General features: G+C 44.8%; 1 protein-coding gene and 1 pseudogene across 1 annotated transcript; both read right to left on the bottom strand.

Moving 5' to 3' along the window:
• Positions 1–347: 347 nt before the first annotated feature.
• On the bottom strand, positions 348–896 carry LOC113896635 (annotated as a pseudogene).
• Positions 897–15,628: 14,732 nt separating this feature from the next.
• CD209 (CD209 molecule) lies at positions 15,629–18,902 on the bottom strand. The gene is made up of 8 exons (XM_027547567.1): positions 18,785–18,902; positions 18,560–18,634; positions 18,354–18,443; positions 17,995–18,084; positions 17,656–17,733; positions 17,271–17,422; positions 16,674–16,786; positions 15,629–16,062 (listed from the first exon to the last, which is right to left on the bottom strand). Exons 1-8 carry the CDS (start codon positions 18,822–18,824, stop codon positions 15,921–15,923), a joined length of 780 nt encoding a protein of 259 aa, XP_027403368.1. The 5' UTR covers positions 18,825–18,902; the 3' UTR covers positions 15,629–15,920.
• Positions 18,903–19,483: the final 581 nt, after the last annotated feature.

Raw genomic sequence — 19,483 nt, 5'->3', positions numbered from 1 at the left:
ACAGCCTTGATGTACTCCTTTTCCTATTTGGAACCAGTCTGTTGTTCCATGTCTAGTCCTAACTGTTGCTTCCTGATCTGCATATAGGTTTCTCAATAGGCAGGTCAGGTGGTCTGGTATTCCCATCTCTTTCAGAATTTCCCACAGTTTATTGTGATCCACATAGTCAAAGTCTTTGGCATAGTCAATAAAGCAGAAATAGATGTTTTTCTGGAACTCTGTTGCTTTTTCGATGATCTAGCAGATGTTGGCAATTTGATCTCTGGTTGCTCTGCCTTTTCCAAAACCAGTTTGAACATCTGGAAGTTCATGGTTCATGTATTTCTTTTTTTTTTTTTGTCGTTGTTGTTGTTTCAAAGTAGTTTATTTAGGGGTTCCAGTTTCACTCCTCAATAGATTTTATGTATTTCTCATATGCTTCTTCACTCATTAGTTCATCTAGTTCTGAAATGTCATCTTGATCAGCCAACCATCTTCGTAACAAGACTTGTTGACAAGTCCTGGATTTTCTGCTAGAGCTTTATTAATTTCAGTTACTTCTCCTGATAGAGGAGAATAGAGTTCACTAGCAGCTTTCACACTTTCCAAAGCACCAAACTCCTCTTGTTTGTTCAACTTTGTCCCAACTTCAGGCAGACTACAGTAAACAACATCTCCCAAAGCTGCCTGTGCAAAATTGCTGATTCCCACTGTTCCGACACCATTTTCTGTGTTGTTACCCATTCGTGTTTTTCTGTGAATTTCCGCACCGACCGCAGAGCAGGGCCGGTGCGCAGCTCCCGGACGGCACCGGCTCGCAGTCCCCAGGGCCGCGGCGAGCAGGGCGCGCTGGGTGCCGAGATGGCGCGCAGGCTGCCGACCGCAGCCCGCCCGCTCCGCACCGCGCGCAGCGCCATGTTCGCAGGGGTGCAGAGGGTCTCCGCGCGGCACCTAGAGCACCCAGGCCGGCGGGGGCGGGGCGGGACCGGTTCATGTATTTCTGAAGCCTGGCTTGGAGAATTTTGAGCATTACTAACGTGAGAAATGAGTGCAATTGTGTGGTAGTTTGAGCATTCTTTGGCATTGCCTTTCTTTGGGATTGGAATGAAAACTGACCTTTTCCAGTCCTGTGGCCACTGCTGAGTTTTCCAAATATGCTGGCATATTGAGTGCAGTACTTTCACAGCATCATCTTTCAGGATTTGAAATAGCTCAACTGGAATTCCATCACCTCCACTAGATTTGTTTGCTCCTGCTGCTAAGTCACTTCAGTCGTGTCCGACTCTGTGCGACCCCATAGACAGCAGCCCACCAGGCTCCCCGGCCCTGGGATTCTCCAGACAAGAACACTGGAGTGGGTTGCCATTTCCTTCTCCAAAGCATGAAAGTGAAAAGTGAAAGTGAAGTCGCTCAGTCGTGCCCGACTCTTAGTGACCCCATGGACTGCAGCCTACCAGGCTCCTCCATCCATGGGATTTTCCAGGCAAGAGTACTGGAGTGGGGTGCCATTGCCTTCTCCAGATTTGTTTAGTGACCCTAAAAACCAAAGGGGAGGAGACTGAGCAGAAAGGCTTCCACCCCCAATGGAGACTGGGACTTTTTCAGCTCACTTTTGCAGTTCCTTTCCAAACCACGCGGTGGCGCTATTGAAGACCAGTCTCTATGGGTTGACCAATGAGATGGGCAGCCTTCTGGATCCAGGTACCCAGAAGCCAAAGCTGTCTCTTTGCACTCACTCTCACCAAGGGACGTGTGGGCTGAGATACAGACCCATATCCACCATCCCAGGAACTCATTATCTTAAGCTTCACCCAAACTCTTTGAATAGGTATTTAATGACTGCCTTCTCTGGCCTCTCGTGAATTCCTTTAACAAGTATTTGAGTGCCTACCGTGTACCATGCCCTGTGGAAGGCCAAGTCATGGCAAATAAGACAGCAAACCCCAGCTCAGCTGGATCTAAATCTAAATATTTGAAAAGCAAAATGTTGGGGGAAATATCCAGGTAGAAAGGATTTCTTAGTCAAAATATCGAGAAGACAAAAGAATGATTAATAAACTATTTTAATCTATTGTCCATTTTTTATCTATTTATTATTTATTTGCCTGTGTCTGTTCTTAGTTGTGGCACAGGGGTCTTCATCGTGTCATGTGGGATCTCTTATTGCAGCACACAGACTCTCTAGTTGTGGAGTGAGGGCTCAGCAGTTGCTCCTGGGCATGTGGGACCTTACTTCCCGGACCAAAAATCAAACAGAAGTCCCCTGCCTTGGGAGGTGGATTCTTAACCACCAGACCACCAGGGAAGTCCCCAAACTACATTTTCAGAAATTCAACTTTTATTTGGGTCATGTTTCCTTAAGAGGCTGTTTTCCCCAGATCTCTCAGTATATTACCATATAAGCACACACAGTGGGGTTTTAAAAAATTATTTTAATTGCTGTTCTATTTTTGTTGTACTTTTATATCCATTTCTGGTCCATTCCAGGCTTACCTTAGATATACCCCATGGGCTAGTCTGATTCTACATTCCAGGCTTACCTTAGCTAGTCTGATTCTAAAAAATAGGTTCTGTTTTGTTCTTTCTACTATTTTTGGTTTAAAGACATGGTGTTATTTACTAGTTGAGTCAAACTTCCTGGGTTTAAATCCCAAATATACCCTTTACAAGATGTATTGGGTTGGCCAAAAAGTTCATTCAGTTTAAAAAGTAAAGCTAAAAGACACAGTTTTATATTTTTACCAAGAACTTTATTGAACATCATAATCACAGTTTGTTTCACTACCTTCGGCCATTTTCAGGCAACTTCATAATTCCATCTTCCCAAAACTTATCTTTTTTGGCAAAGAACTGTTCCAGGTGCCTTTTACAGTCTTCCAGGGAATTGAAAATTTTCCATTAAGAAAGTTTTGTAAAGATTGAACTAAATGGACATCTGAAGGTTCAATGTCTGGCAAATACGGCAGATGAATCAGAAATTCCTGGTCAAGCGCTTATAGTTTTTGCCTGGTCATCAAAGAAACATGTGGTCTTGTGTTATCCTGATGGAAGATTATGGGTTTTCTGTTGACTAATTCCTGATGCTTTTCATGGAATGCTGCTTTCAGTTGGTCTAGTTGGGAGAAGTAGTTGTTGGAATTCATCGTTTGGTTTTCCAAAAGGAGCTCATATAAAGGACTCCCTTCCAATCCCACCATATACACGTCCTCACCTTCTTTGGATGAAGACTGGCCTTTGCTGTAATTGATAGTAGTTCATTTCACTTGCCCCCAAATCTATTCCATTCCACATTATTGATTATCACACAGTATCCACTTTTCATCGCCTATCACAATTTGTTTGAAAAATGGAGTGGTTTCAGACTTCCCTGGTCATCCGGTGGTTAAGAATCCACTTGCCCATGCAGGGGAAATGGGCTCGATCCCTGGTCTGGGAAGATCTCACATGCCATGGAGCAACTAAACCCATGTACCACAACTACTGAGCCCTCGTGCTGCAAGTACTGAAGCCCTAGAGCCCATGATCTGCCACAAGAGAAGCCATGGCAGTAAGAAGCCTGTGTCCCACAATGAAGACTCAGCATAGTCAAAAATAAATATATATACTTTTTAAAATTCTACTGTCATTTAAAACAATGAAACATTTTTGTTATGTTTCAGTAGAGAATTGCATATGGAAATACAGTGAAGAAAGTTTTTCCCCCGTTAACTTATGTGGAACCCAAACATCAAAGTGATTAACATAATCAAGCTGGTGCAAATTATTTTCAACACTTGACCTGAATACTTTGAGTGTATTGGCTATCTCTCATGTGGTATAACATTGATTATTCTCAATGAATGTATTGATTTGATTGATATCAATTTCAACTGATCTACCTGACTATGGAACAACATTCAGCAAGAAATCTCCAGCACAAAACTTTGCAGACCACTATTGACATGTTCACAGCACCTTCTCATACACTGCACAAATCTCTTTGCATTTCAGTTATGTTTTTTGTTGTTATTCAATCACTAAGTTCTGTCCAACTCTTTGCAATTCCATGGACTGAAGCACACCAGGCTTCCCTGTCCTTCACTGTCTCCCGCAGTTTGCTCAAACTCATGTCCTTAAGTCAGTGATGTTATCCAACTATCTAATCCTCTGTTGCCCGCTTCTCCTCCTGCCCTTAATCTTTCCCAGCATCAAGGTCTTTTCCAATGAGTTGGCTAGAAGAGTTGCCTTTTTACCTTTCTTGAAATAATAAAGCATTGTATGCTAAAAATGTTCCTTTCTTTCCTTCCACCTTCAATATAAAATGGCCACCCCAAAATTCACCAATTTTGATGTTTTTTTAAATGCATGCTGATATGATAGCTGTCACAATACATTCTAACAAAATTGTTTCAAATGAAGTTAAAGACAACTAAGAACCACTAGAGCCATCTTTTGGAAGAAAATGAATGAATCTTTTGGCCAAACCAATACAATCTTAGAACAATCAATGACTCTTCTTATGACTCAGTTCCCCATCTAAAAAATGGGAGAGTAAAATTAATAGTTTCTACTTCTTCAGACTATTATGAGCTTATCAGTTAACATGTATAAAAGTTCTTTAAAACTCATGGCTATTCTTATTTTTATTCAATCATTTCAACTTTAATTTAAAAAACATTCCCTATTCTTACTTTCTTTTAGTTTATTTTGGCTTTTTATAAACTAATTTGTCTATCTATGACCCAGCAACTAATGTCCTGGATGTTTATCCTAGAAAAAAGAAAAAGTATGTTCACCCAAAATTTGTGTACAAATGTTTATAGCAGCATTGTTTATAATAGCCATTAAGTGGAAACAACCCATTAAAAAAAATCTAACTTGTCAAGTGAGATTCTTAATTCCTTCATTTTCAGTCCTTTGTTAATGGAATGAACCATCCTTTCAATCCACCCTTCCCCCCAACTCCTCTCTCTTACTTTCCACACATCCCCCTCGCCTTAGTTTAAAAAACAAAAAGATTTCACATTTTTACCAGAGAACTTCTTTTGCTTCTCACTGAATCTCATTGTGGCTTTTCCCCCCCTCATTGTGGCTTTTGATCCTGTTTCCTGAATCCTGCAGATTTTGAGTATCAGTATGTATTGACTCTTCTGGTTTGCTTTTCTATACATTGTATCCTTTTTCCATCTTTTTCTATGAGATGGTTTAGGTTTTTTTTTTTCTTTCTTTCTTTATTAACTTAGAGAAGATCTGTAGGTAGAGATGCAAAGGCAAATAGTATCTCCCAAGTAATGGAGGGTTCTTTCCATTTTTCTTGTGATGCTTTTGATTGCTCATTAATGAATAAGAAGAACTTGATGGGCACTCACTCTGAAACAAACGCGTAATAAACTAGTTGCATAGGCGGCCATGGTCTAGATCGCAGTGACCTAGATTGACAAGAAGCAGAAACCACTTGAGATATATAGCTCTGGGACATTTCTGTAACTTACACACACACAACCACGCCAAGTATGCAAGGCATATGCAAGGGTGTGCATCACCCATTCAGAGAGAGGCTGGCCATGGTGCTGAGTTGGGGAAGATGGTTAGACATTAAAAGTCAACAGTCAGACTTCCCTGGTGGCTCTGTGGATAAGAATCTGCCTGCCAATGAAAGGGACATGGGTTTGATCCCTGGTGCAGGAAGATTTCCACATGCCAAAGAGCAACAAAGCTCGTGTGTCAAAACTACAGAGCCTGCGCGCCTGGAGCCTGTGCTCCATGAGAGGAGAAGCCAAAGCAATGAGAAGCTCTTGAACCACAAGAGTAGCTCCTGCTCACCGCAGAAGCCCCATGCAAAGAGAAAAAGAAAGCCCATGCAAAGCAATGAAGACCCAATGCAGCCAAAAATTAATAAAATAAAAATTTTTAAAGTCAACAGGCCTGGGGAATTCGCTGGTGGTCCAGGGGTTAGGACTCTGCACTTCCACTGCAGTGAGCACAGGTTCAGGAACTAAGATCCCACGAGCTGCACTGAGTGGCCAAAAAACAGATAATTACAACAGCAAAAGTCAGCAGGGCTCAGAGGCCATGCAGGGCTGACGAAGATTCCTGTCCACAGGATGGGAGGTTCCCGCTCCTCTTTCTAGAAGTCCCCTGGTTCTGAGATGCACAAGGATGATCTTGCCTTTGTCATCAGAAATGGAACCTGAATCAACAGGGGCTGACAGCTGCCTTACCAGCAGGAGGTTACAGAGGGGCAGGACATTCTGGGAGGGTGCACCCTCCTTCTAGGGCTCTCAAGGACAGCAGAATGCAGGAGGGTTGAGGGCTCAGTAGGAGGAAACGGAAGGAAAAAACCCACAAGCGTTGCACAATCTCATTAGACTATGTTCTTGGGAAAGGATCTAGTAGGAACGGATTTGTCAGCCATTATGGAGGGCATTGCTATTTACTTTTGGCTGTCTTGGATCTTTGTAAAGAATCTGCATGCAAAGCAGGAGACATAGGTTCAATCCCTGGGCTGGGAAGATCCCCTGGAGAAGGGAATGCCGACACACTCCAGTATTCTTGGCCTGGAAAATCCCATGGACAGAGGAGCTTGGCGGGCTACAGTCCATGGGGTTGCAAAGAGTCGACACGACTGAGCGACTGACACACACATATGGGGGGCATTAGAGGAAGTTTTCTGAAAGAAGTAGCATTGCAACAGGGCCACCAAGAACTTGTGCACTGCTGACAGAGAAAGGAACAGTCAGAGGGCACAGCCAAGGCTAAGGCAAGGAGACAGGAAAGTGGATCTCTGTTGTACACACCTGTAGCTGAGGCTACTTTTGGGGAGTGGCAGCAGAAGAGGGGAGATGTGCACCACTACCAGGCAACCAGAGGCTGCCCACTCCCTGTCCTGTACTCAGAATTTTCCCACAGGGAAAGTTCAAAGGGAAGGGAGGTCCCAGGCACAAGATCAGCCACAGCCCTCTAACTTCTAGCCCTGTCCCCCACCCAGGGAAGGGAATGGAGACTCATCCTTGGAGTGGGAGAGAGAGAGCAAGGAGATGGGAAACATGTGACCAGGGCCTTGAAAACAATGTGATGAGTCTAGGAAGCACAGGAGACTAGGAGAACCCCTAGAAGCATCTGACTCAGCCTAGAGGATCTGGTGGGGCTTCCAGGAGGAGGTGTTGCCTGAAGAAAAAACCAGAATTATTCCAGAGGATGAGAGAGCATGATATTAATATTTGCTAAGATTGGGAGGAGAGAGGCCACAGGACTCTTCAGAGAAGCTGAGACTAAGTCAGAGTGGTAATCTGAGGCTGGGGTGCCAGCTGGGGCCAGATTGTAAAGGGACTTGGATCATGGAGACAGGGGGTTTGGATTAGTGTGGGAGGAAGGTGAAAGTCAGACTTCCCCAGGTAGCTCAGCAGTAAAGAATCTGCCTACAATGCAGGAGACGCAAGAGGCTCTGGTTTGATCCCTGGCTTGGGAAGACCCCCTGGAGGACGGTCCAGCAATCCACTCCAGTATTACCTGGAAAAGCCCATGGACAGAAGAGACTGGTGAGCTATGGTCCCTAGGGTCACAAAGAGTCTAAAGTGACTGAGTTCGCAAGGTGAAAGTCACAAGGTTCAGTCCCAAGGCCAAGACCACTCTGATTTCCATTCTTGCCAAAGATGAGAAGCTCACTATTGACCAGGGTACCTGGTTTGGTGCAAAGCATATCTTGTGCTTTGGTCGCTGATGTTACTTTTGGCTTTGCCTTTTTATTATTAAAAAAACTAAGCATGTACAAAGGTTAAATATGAAAACCCCCTTGCCTTCTACTCAGCTTTATCAAGTACTGACTTCTTTGTGTTTTTGAGATCTTCTTAAAAGTAAATAAATTGTAGCTGATAGTCTCATATACCACTCTGGTTTTATTTCTCTCCTTCCTTCCCCAAAGAAGATGCCCTCCCAAACTTTGTGTTTCTCATATTAAATCATATCTGAATCATGTGTGCATTTAAACAATTTATTGGATTGTTTCATACATCTGAAAACTTTGTCTAAACAGTACCATGTGGGATACATCCTTCCACAATTTATTTTTGACCTTTCCACATTGCAGTTACAAAATATATCTATTCAATGCTCATTCTTCTTAAAACACACACACACCCACACACACAAAACAAATGCTGAGATAAACAAAGAACGGGATAAAAATTTCTTCTTTTGATAAGTGAGAATTTCTGGGAACCCACAGAAATGTCTTACTTATGAATTAACACAACATTATAAAGCAGCTATGGGGCTTCCTCAGTGGCTCAGTGATAAAGAATACACCTGCAATGCAGGAGACTTAAGAGGCTTGGGTTCAGTCCCTGGGTTGGGAAGATCCCCTGCAGGAGGGCATGGCAACCCACTACAGCATTCTTGCCTGGAGAATCCCTTGTGGGTCTAAGTCCCAAGCTGAGTTACATAGTCAACTTATACCATGGGATGAAGCTGAGACCACAGAAGTGAGAAATGGAGTATTTCTTGCCATATCAATAAACAAGGGTGTCACAGTCATCAGCAATTGGAGCCTTCCAGGGCAACCGGGAAGAGAACAATACCTGTGATCCGACAGCCATTAGACTGCAGCCACTCTCCATTGTGAGCCCCAAGGGAGTGCAAGATGTGAAAACACAGGATACTGGCTCCAGACAGCTGAGATGCATATGGAAGGAATGATTTTCAATGAGCCTAGACTCTTGCATCTTACCATGCATAGGTAAGCACTAAATTCCTTAACCTGGGATATCTGGTTTTCTTTAATTAACAATAATCTTCTGATGTTTAGACTACTGACCCTTTGTTGCAACACTTCTATATAATCTGGCTCCTCTCCTCACCTCCCTGGAGCAGCTCTTTCAAGCCTACTTGAGATGCTGCCTCCTGGCCTTGAAGTCCTAAAAATTCCCACGGAATAAAACGTAACTCTTAACTTTTAGATTTTGACTAATTTTTAAGTCAACAGAAGGTAGAGATGGATGAGAATGGGGTCAGAAACAGCATCTCTGATCTGCCGAGGACCACTGTAAAAAAGAACTTACAGTGAGCCACACCAATTAATCACTCACTCATTCTTTCACTCCTATTTCTGCTGTTATTATGTTACTGCTGTTCAGTTGCTCAGCTGTGTCCGACTCTTGAGACCCCATGAACTGCAGCACACCAGGCTTCCTGTCCTTCACCATCTCCCAGAGCTTGCTCAAACTCATGTCCATTGAGTCAGTGATTCCATCCAACCATCTTGTCCTCTGTCACCCCCTTCTCCTCTTGTCTTCAATCTTCCCCAGCATCAGGGTCTTTTCTAATGAAAAAAAGGCTTCTGCACCCATGGGCCCCACAGGGTCCTGCTCAGTTTCAGTCCTGAACATGGAGATAATTTAAAAATACCTGCTTTATCTTGAGAAAGAATAACAGAGATGGGGCAATCAGGCTTCCTGAGCTTCAGGCTATATTACAAAGCTACAGTAATCAAAACAGTATGGTACTGGCACAAAAATAGAAATGTAGATCAATGGAACATAATAGAAAGTCCAGAGATAAACCCATGCACCTATGATCACCTAATCTATAACGAAGGAGATAAGAATATACAATGGAGAAAAGACAGTCTCTTCAATAAATGATGCTGAGAAAACTGGACAGCTACATGTAAAAAATGAAACTTAGAACACTCCCTAACACCATATGCAAAAGTAAACTCAAAATGAATTGAAGACCTAAATGCAAGATGGGACATTATAAAACTCTTAGAGAAAAACATAGGCAGAACACTCTGACATAAATTGCAGCAAGGTGTTATTGATATACTTTCTGGAGTGATGAAAATAAAAGCAAAAATAAACAAATGAGACCTAATTAAGCTTAAAAGCTTTGCACAGCACAGGAAACAGTAAACAAAATAAAAAGTAAGCCCTGGGAATGGGAAAAAATATTTGCAAAAGAAGCAACAGACATGAGATTAATCTCCAAAATATAATAATAGCTCAGGCAGCTCAATATTTAAAAAAAAAAAAAAACTCAATCAAAAAATAGCAAGGAACTTCCCTGATGGCACAGTGGGTAAAGAGTTAACCTACCAATACAGAGAACACAAGTTCCATCCCTGGTCCAGGAAGATCCCACATGCCATGGGACAGCTCAGCCCATGCACCACTACTACTGAGACAGCTCAGCCCATGCACCACTACTACTGAGACAGCTCAGCCCATGCACCACTACTACTGAGACAGCTCAGCCCATGCACCACTACTACTGAGACAGCTCAGCCCATGCACCACTACTACTGAGACAGCTCAGCCCATGCACCACTACTACTGAGACAGCTCAGCCCATGCACCACTACTACTGAGACAGCTCAGCCCATGCACCACTACTACTGAGACAGCTCAGCCCATGCACCACTACTACTGAGACAGCTCAGCCCATGCACCACTACTACTGAGCCCACACTCTGGAGCCCATGCTCCACATCAAAGAGAAGCCACCACATATGAGAAGCCTGGGCACGGCAATTAGAGAGTAGTCCTTACTCACTGCAGCTAGAGAAAGCCCAAGTGCAGCAAATAAGACCCAGCACGGCCAAAAAATGAAAAACTTAAATAAAAACAAACTCATTAAAAGTTTGAATTAAAAAAAATGATAGTTAAGAAAGACCTACTGTGCAGCACAGGGAACTCTATTCAGTAGTATGTAATGACCCATATGGGAAAAGAATCTTAAAAATAGTGGACGTATGTATATGTATAACTGATTCACTTTGCTGTACGCCTGAAACTAACACAACATTGTAAATCAATAATATTCCAATGCATTTTTTAAAAATTCAGGTCTCCCCTCCTATTTCTGCCACCAACAGAACAAACACAAACAAAATCCACTAAATTAAGTCGATTTTGCTGCATTGGCATAAGTGGGGACCATCGAGCTGCCCATCTGAACAAAAGGACAAAAGTAAATTCAGAGAGAGTAATTGGAAGCACCTCGAGAAAAAGGAAGGAAAAGAAAAAGATTTCTGACAGAGTTAAGGCTTTTATTGATATCCAGAAAGTTCTCAAATAGTATCTAATCAGATCGAGTAACAACCTGATTTGTTCTTGTAGACATTATATATGTGTTAGTGTGTGTGTGTGTTTAATTCAACTTTCTAAAATTTGGTTTTATGATGTCTATTGGGCTTCCCTGGTGACTCAGATGGTAAAGAATCTACCTGCAATGTGGGAGACATGGGTTTGATCCCTGGGTTGGGAAGATCCCCTGGAGAAGGGCATGGCTACCCACTCCAGTATTCTTGCCTGGAGAATCCCCATGGACAGAGGAGCCTGGCAGGCTACAGTCCATGGCATCACAGAGAATCAGACATGACTGAGCAACTAAGCACAGCACAGAATGAAAATACAGACAAAATTAACAAAGGAAAAAGTTCCTCTGAAGTGGAATCAGGAAGTAGAAGAAAACCGTAAGTCAACACTCCAAAGAGAATCAAATGTAATCCAACAAACATTTCAGATATGAAAAATCACTATACATCAAAAATTAAAAACTAGGGATTTCCCTGGTGGTCCAGTGTTTAAGACTTCACCTTCTGATGCAGGTCCAGTGTTTAAGACTTCACCTGACCAGGGATGAAACCCTGTCGGGTAACTGAGATCCCAACAGGGATCTGGCTGCAGAATGCAGCCAGATTTTTTTTTTTAATTCAAAAGCTAAAGAGTCAAGTACTGATGTGATGAAGAGATATTTGAATCAACTAGGGAAAGATATGGCAGAAAAAGACAAACTTATTTCAGAAATGCAGACTAAATAAGGTACCCAAGAGAGAATAAACGCAAATGAAAGTATAATAAAAAGACGTTGGAAAAAGACAGAAAAACAACAGAGAGAGGGACAATGACATAAAGAGGAAGAAATAGAAAAGCTTCGGAGGTGGGGAGAAATGAACGGCAATGGAATTTTGGACATTGAAGGAGAAATACACACTTTTGGGGATCCTTGAAGAAACAAAACAAAACAGCAAATATTTAAAGTCATAGGGAATCCCTTGGCAGTCCAGTGATTGGGACTCCACACTTCCCCTAGAGGGACCATAGATTCAATCCCTGGTGGGGGATCTAGGACCGTGCATGCCACACGGGCAAAAACAAAAATTAATCAATTTTTAAAAGGTAACATATGGGACTTCCCTGGTATGCCAGTGGTTAAGAATTCATTTTGTGATGCAAGGGATGTGGGTTTGATCCCTGGTCGAGGAATTGAGATTCCACTGCTTTGGAGCAACTCTACCTGGGCACTACAACTACTGAGCCCACAAGCCATAGTTGGAGAGTCCGTGTGCTGCAATGAAAGACCCTGCATGATACAAGAAAGACCCAACACAGCCAGATGAATGAAGTAAAATCATAATAAAATTTTTTCCTGAAATAGAAAATCACCTGAAATTACACATTGAGAGGGCTGACTAGGTACCTGGGAAAGTAGCCCAGAACGTCAACTCTGAGGCATATTCCTATGTCTATTTGACATAGGAAAAGCTACTTGATTTTGAAGATTAAGATAAAATTCTTAAGGTCTTCCAAATCAAGAAATTTATGAAGTCATAAGAATTATACTGGTATTAGACTTTTCAAAGCTAATATTCAAAGCAATACAACAATGGAGGAACATTAAAAATTACTCAATGAATGAAAGTATGAACCAAGGATTTGATATCCAGCCCAGCTGTCTTTCAAACATGTACAAGAAATTAAGGAATTTAATCTATGTATGTGTGTGTGTGTGTATATATATATATATGTGTACACACGCACACACATGTGCTTAGTCACTCAGTGGTGTCCAACTCTTTGGGACCCCATGGACTGTAGCTCACCAGTCTCCTCTGTCCACGTGATTCTCTAGGCAAAAATAGTGGCTTGAATAGCCATACCCTTCTCTAGAGGATCTTCCCTATCTCCTGCAGCTCCTGATTGCAAGTGGATTCATTACCATATGAGCCACCTGGGAAGTCCCAATCCCAGGTGGCTAGGTGCTAAAGAATCTGCGGGTCAATGCAAGAGATGCAGGAAATGCAGTTTCAATTCCTGTATCAGGAAGATTCCCTGGAGGAGGAAATGGCAACCCACTCCAGTATTCCTCCCTAGAAAAATCCCATGGATGGAGGAGCCTGGCGGGCCAAAGTCCATAGGGTTGCAAAGAGCCAGACACACCTGAGCATGCATGAAATGCACAAACAGGAGGGTGGTGGGGAAACACCAGGCAAACTCAATCTGAGGAACAGTGTACAGAAACATTGACCAGCACTCATCAAAAATGACAAGAGCATGAAGGTCAGGACAAGATTAGACCATTACAGATTGGAGGAGACTAAGAAATGACAATTAAATGTGATTTGACGTCCTGAGCCAGGAAAAGGACCAAATAAGTTCTGTAGTTTGGTTAATAATAGTGTATCAACATGACATTTCCTGGGTTTGATCATTATACTATGGTTGGTAAGATGTTAACATTGGTGGAATGTGGATGAAGAGTATTTGGGAATTCATGTCTATTTCCCCAACTTTTCTTCTAAGTCTTAAAATCATTTCACAGTACAAAGTAAAATAAATAACTGCACTCCAGTGCTTATTTCACTCACAAATTTTATCTTAGCATAACGTTTCTATTGAGTTTGTGCCTTTAGTGGTTACCCACCAGCTGACCCCACACTCAGGCGTGGTTTATTTGGGAGATGAACCTGAGAGGCATGAATAAGGCAGTGGGGATGTGAGAAATGGAAAAGTGGGAATTAAGATAACAGATAGAAATAAGGTCTTTAATTGACTTATCTGAAAATAGTGAGTTTAGACTGCTTATCCAGTGTGTGTGTGTGCTTAGTCGCTTCAGTCATGTTCAACTCTTTGCAATCTTATGGAATAGCCTGCCAGGCTGCTCTGTCCGTGGGATTGGAATGGACGCCCTCCTCCAGGGGATCTTCCCAACCCAAGGATCGAGACTACGTCTTCTGCATCTCCTACATTGCAGGCGGATTCTTTACTGCTGAGTCACCTGGGAATCCTATGCTTATCCAGTGGGACCAATGTAATCACAGGGTCTTTTAAATGTGGAACAGAAGAAGCAGTGTTTGAGCCACACAAGGTGAGAAAGACTGAGTCATGGCTGGCTCTGCAGATGGAGGGAAGGAGCCCCCAGCCGACAATTGCTGGCAGCCTCTAGAAACTGGAAAAGGCAAGAAAGCAGATTCTCCCCAGGAATATTCAGAAAGGAAGGCAGCCCTACTTGATTTCAAGCCCGCGAGACCCATTTTGGACTTCTGACTTCCAGAACCGTAAGATAACACATTTGTGTTGTCTGAAGCCACTAAGTTTGTGATAATTTGTTACAGCACCAATAGGAAGCCAATGTGTACTTAGTCACTCAGTCATGTCCAACTCTTTGGGACTCTATGGACTGTAGCCTGCCAGGCTCCTCTGTCCATGGGGATTCTCCAGGCAAGAATACTGGAGTGGGTTGCCATGCCCTCCTCCAGGCGATCTTTCCAATCCAAGGATCAAACCCAGGTCTCCCGCATTGCAGGCCAATTCTTTACCATCTGAGCCGCTGGGGAAGCCAAAACACATGCCTAGAAATAGTGGGTTTTTTCAGATTCATATGAAGAAAATCATAAAACTTTACTGAAGGACATTTTTAAAGTACCTGAATAGGGGAGGGTAGGTGGGGAAGGGATAGACTGGGAGTTTGGGATTAGCAGATGCAAACTGTTATATACAGAATAGATAAACAACAAGATCCTACTGTATAGCACAGGGTAATATATTCAATATCCTGTAATAAAACCATAATGGAAAAGAATACAAAAAAATATATATGCATAAAATCACTTTGCTGTACACTAGAAACTAAGACAACATTGTAAATCAAGTATACATTAATAAAATAAATTTTTTAAACCAAAGTACCTGAATAATAATTGGTTCATGAATAAATGAACACATAGCTAGACAGACACATATAAACATATACATATTGTATATATGCATATTCCCAACCAAAATTACAAACTGATTCAAAACCCTATCTGGGGACTTCCCTGGTGGTCCAGTAGTTGGGAGTCTGCCTGCCAATGCAGGAGACAGGGCTTCAATTCCTGCTCTGGGAAGATCCACATGCCGAAGCGCAGCTAAGCCCGTGTGCCACAACTTCTGAAGCCTGTGGGCCCTACAGCCCAAGCTCTGCAAAAAGAAGCCACTGCAATGAGAAGCCCGCGTATTGCAGTGAAGAGTAGCACCCCCCCATCCCATTCCCCACTTACCACAGCTAGAGAAAGCCTGCATGCAGCAACGAAGATCCAGCACAGCCAAACATAAATAATTTAACTAAATTCAATAAAAACTGTATCTGGGGGACTTCCCTGGCAGTCCAGTGGTTAAGACTCCATGCTTCCAATGCAGGGGGAGGGAAATACAGGTTCCATCCCTGGTCAGGAAACTAAGATCTCACACGCTACGTGGTGCAGTCAAAAAACAAAACAAAACGGTATCAACTACACAAAAAAGAAAAGCGTATTGAAAAAAGACAATGTCCTCCAGTGCATCAAACAGATTATCAAACTACAGTGACTCAAACAGTGGCAAAGGAACAAAAATAAGTTCAATGGGACACATAATGCAAGGTATGACTTTATTAGGGGGATATCATGGTGGGACAGAGTGGGGAGCTGAGCCTATCGATAGATGTAGAAAAATGGTCTATAGCTTGTGGAGAGATTGGTCTTAGAGAATCTCAAAGTCTTCTGAATACTAAGGGGATGGGCATTCACCAAAGGGGAAAACAGAAAGGGGTGGGGCCCAAGAGGAACCTCGGAGTGCATGTTCCAGTTGGCTGATCTCTGCTAACCGGGCAGGATCGGGGGTGGGGCGGGGCGGGGCGAGGTGGGATGGTGGAGGCAGCAGCCCTCAGAGGACTGGGCAGGGAACCGAGGGCTTCTCACAGATCCAGGGGTTTTCTGTAACACATCTGCCATCATTCCAGCCATCGTTGTGCAGTTCCACACAGTCCTCATCTCCGTGGTTGTTGGGCTCCCCTTTTTTCCAGAAGCTGTGAACCGCATCAGTGCAATGAGACCCCTACTCCACCCAGTGCCCACCCCCAATTTTGGAGGGCCTGGTCCCTGGACTTTGACAGCAAATTGCCAAGTACCAGCCAGAGGTTGGTGAGGAATTCGGAGGCAGGGTTTTTGAAATGTGGGTTCAAACACCACATCCACCAGAATCAGTTCTGGGAAAGTTAAATGTGGGCTTCCCCGGTGGCTCAGATGGTAAAGACTCTACCTGCAATGTGGGAGACCCAGGTTTAATCCCTGGGGTTGGAAAGATTCCCTGGAGAAGAAAATGGGTACCCATTCCAGTACTCTTGCCTGGAGAATTCCATGAACAGAGGAGCCTGGTGGGCTACAGTCCATGGGGTTGCAAAGAGCCTGACACAACTGAGTGATGACACTAACACAAAATTAAATGCAGATTCCTGGGCCTGTACCTAGACGTATAGAATCAGACTCCCACCCAACTCCTACCCCCTACCCCCAGATGAAGGCAGCACTCTGCATCTTCACCAAGCTTCTCAGGTGATGCTTTCCAGTCCAGAGTCTGAGCACCCTTGGTCTGGAGTTCCTGCCCACCTCTCCTGGGACATTGTCACTGGGAGGTTACCTGAGTTGGACAGGACTGTCATCCACCCACCGCCAGGAACCCTCACTGTGGTGGTCACTGAGGCCGATCCAGGTGGGTTTATTATTTCTGGGATACCAAAAGTTCAGGAATTTCTGGGGGTGGGTGGGGAGAGGGGTATCAGGAGGAAGATCCCTGGACGCCACACATCCCATGTCTGCCCACATCTCCATGGACCCCTACCTCCCACAGAAGTTCTTCTCACAGTCTAGCCTAGAGGCCTTACTCAAGTTGTATGTGTTAACATGTGCATGGAGGCTGTGGATGTGTGTTAATGTAATACACATGTGGATATGACTTGTGTCTCAGTTAACATGCATTGTATATGGCCTCAAGGGCACTCTGAATTCCCTTCCTGTCCATACATGGGCTCCTCTCATCCATGTTCTTCTCTCACATGACCTTCCTGAGTCCATTATGATTCCTCCTCCCAGAAGCCTTCCTTGATTGTATCTCACCTCTCATCCCCCCGCCAAACCCCCAGCTGCCCATCTCTCAGAGGGCAGAAGAGGGAAGCAGAAGGTTCTTTCTTGACCTGGCAATATGGCCCAGCCTCTCGGGAGACCTTGCCCAGCCCACCTCCTCCTCAGTACTCTCGATGATAACTAGGTGGGCCCCAATAAGCAGACAGGCAGAGACGGCAGATCTCCAGTCACTCTGGGTCCAGGAGAAGAAGTAGCAGCTTCCATCGAAAAACTCCCAATTCTGAGGACAAGGATGGCACAGGCCAGCTGGGGAAGAGGAGTGGAGTTGGGACAGAGACATTGCTTGGCTCCTAGGCTCCAGATCTTCGGAACCCAGGGCTAGGCCCTTCTCTTCAGCTGTCAGGTCAGTTCCTCAAGAAACCCATGAGGAACATTCCAGCTCTGCTCTGCCCTCCTCAGCCTGGCAGCTGCAGCAGGTGTGGCCCAGCCCCCACCCACCATCCTGTGACTTCCTCTTGACCTTGGTGTGGTTCCCTTACCCAGGGTGGCATTCATCCGGGTCAGGCGCTGTAGGATCTTCTCCAGGTTTGATTGCATCTGCTTCTCTGCAACTTCAGCTGGAGGGAGAGGACGTCAATTATTAAGCACCTACTGTGTATGTGGTGCAGAGAGCCCCATGAGAACATCGTGTGTGGATGTCAGGTGACCCAGAGAGCCCATCATACAGACGAGAAAACTGAGGCTTAGAGAGTGACTTGCCCGACATCGCCAGCTCACCAGGACCTCTTGCAGGGGTCCGATCCCCTCCCTGACTCCTGCCCTCTCTCCTCCACCCCTGGCAGTGGTGGCTTGTCCACAGCCATACAGCCCCTCCCTACTCAGACTCCGGAACCTGGTGTCCAGCCACTTATCCAGGCTGTTGTTCTCACGGTCTTCCGAATCTCTCTGCAGACACTGGATCCTGGAAACTACAACGGAGCAGAGAAATCCCTCTTTAAGCACTGACCCTGAGCCAAATCTGCTTTCAAGGTCTCCCCACCGGGAGGATGAACCACCTTTCAAATAAGGAAGCAGACTTAGAGAGGGAGAGTTACTGGCACATGGTCACACAGAAGGTGACACAGAGCCCGCACGACCCAGCCCTAGCAGGTCTAGGGACTGTGGAAAAGGGCAAAGACCATCTCAGAGAGAAAACCCAAAGGGACCGAGGACTCTAAGCCCCTAGATGCTCACTCACCTTGAACCAGAGTGGTCAGCTGGAGCGTGAAGAAGCCCAGTGAGACGAAGAGGAGCAGCAGGAGAAGCAGAGGGCCCCAGGTCAGACACTCTGCAGGACCAGCAGATGGCTGGGGCTCGGGGCTGGGGGCAGACTCTGCCCCCACTCCACCCCCTGCCTGCCCCCGTTCCCCTAGCTGCCTGCTCCTGAACCAAGCACTCCCGTACCTGACAAGCTCCTCAAACTGTGTAGTGGTCGAGGGTGTCTCTCAGCCAGTCTCTGGCCCCCAAATGTCTCCTCCTCTGGACAGAACAGAGCACATGCACTTGAACTTGGAAGTCGGCTGAGCCCTGCTCTCAGAGTTGCAAGCTGGCTGCCAGGCCCCAAGCACCATCAGGAGCCTGGGACCCTGTCATCCCCACTATCACCCCAGACTGGGGGCCCAGCCTCACCAGAGTCATCTGGCTCCTTGTGTTCATACATCTCTGCCATCCTTCTTCCCTTTCTGTTCCTCTTCCCAACACTTCTCTGGACTATGGTTTTTATAAGCTCATGTATTTCCCTCTGTAGCCCCTCCTCAGACCTGTTCTTTCTCAACTCACAGAGAATGAGGAACACGATAGGGATAACACTTCCTCTCAGAAAAATCTGGGGACCCGTGAAGCGGCTGACACAACTAAAGAGAGGTCACTTCGGGCGGGGCAGAGGCTGGGCAGTCAAGTTTGCAGCCAGAAGGCACTATTCCAACCCCTGTCCAACCCTGGTACCTTCAGCCTCATGTTTCCAGAGCCCCAGTTCCTTCACCTGGGAAATGGGACAATGAGCCTGCCTAAAGGAAACTGACCCTGAATATTCCTTGGAAGGACTGATGCAGAAGCTGAAGCTCCAACACTCTGGACACCTGATGCGAAGAACTGACTCACTAGGAAAGACCCTGATGCTGAGAAAGACTGAGGGCAGGAAAAGCAGGTGACAGAGGAGGAGATGGTTGCAGGGCATCATTGACTCAGTGGTCATGAGTTTGAGCAAAGTCTGGGAGAGAGTGAAGGACAAGGAAGCCTGGCGTGCTACAGTTCATGGGGTCACAAAGAGTTGGACAGGACTTAGTGATTGGATGATAGCAATCCTGCTTCACATTATAATGATGAGGT

The sequence above is a fragment of the Bos indicus x Bos taurus genome, chromosome 7, assembly GCF_003369695.1.
Source record: "Bos indicus x Bos taurus breed Angus x Brahman F1 hybrid chromosome 7, Bos_hybrid_MaternalHap_v2.0, whole genome shotgun sequence".
In the NCBI taxonomy this organism is placed as follows: Eukaryota; Metazoa; Chordata; class Mammalia; order Artiodactyla; family Bovidae; genus Bos; species Bos indicus x Bos taurus.
The sequence above is the reverse complement of the archived record's forward strand: the minus strand, read 5'-3'. Positions and strand labels throughout refer to the sequence as shown.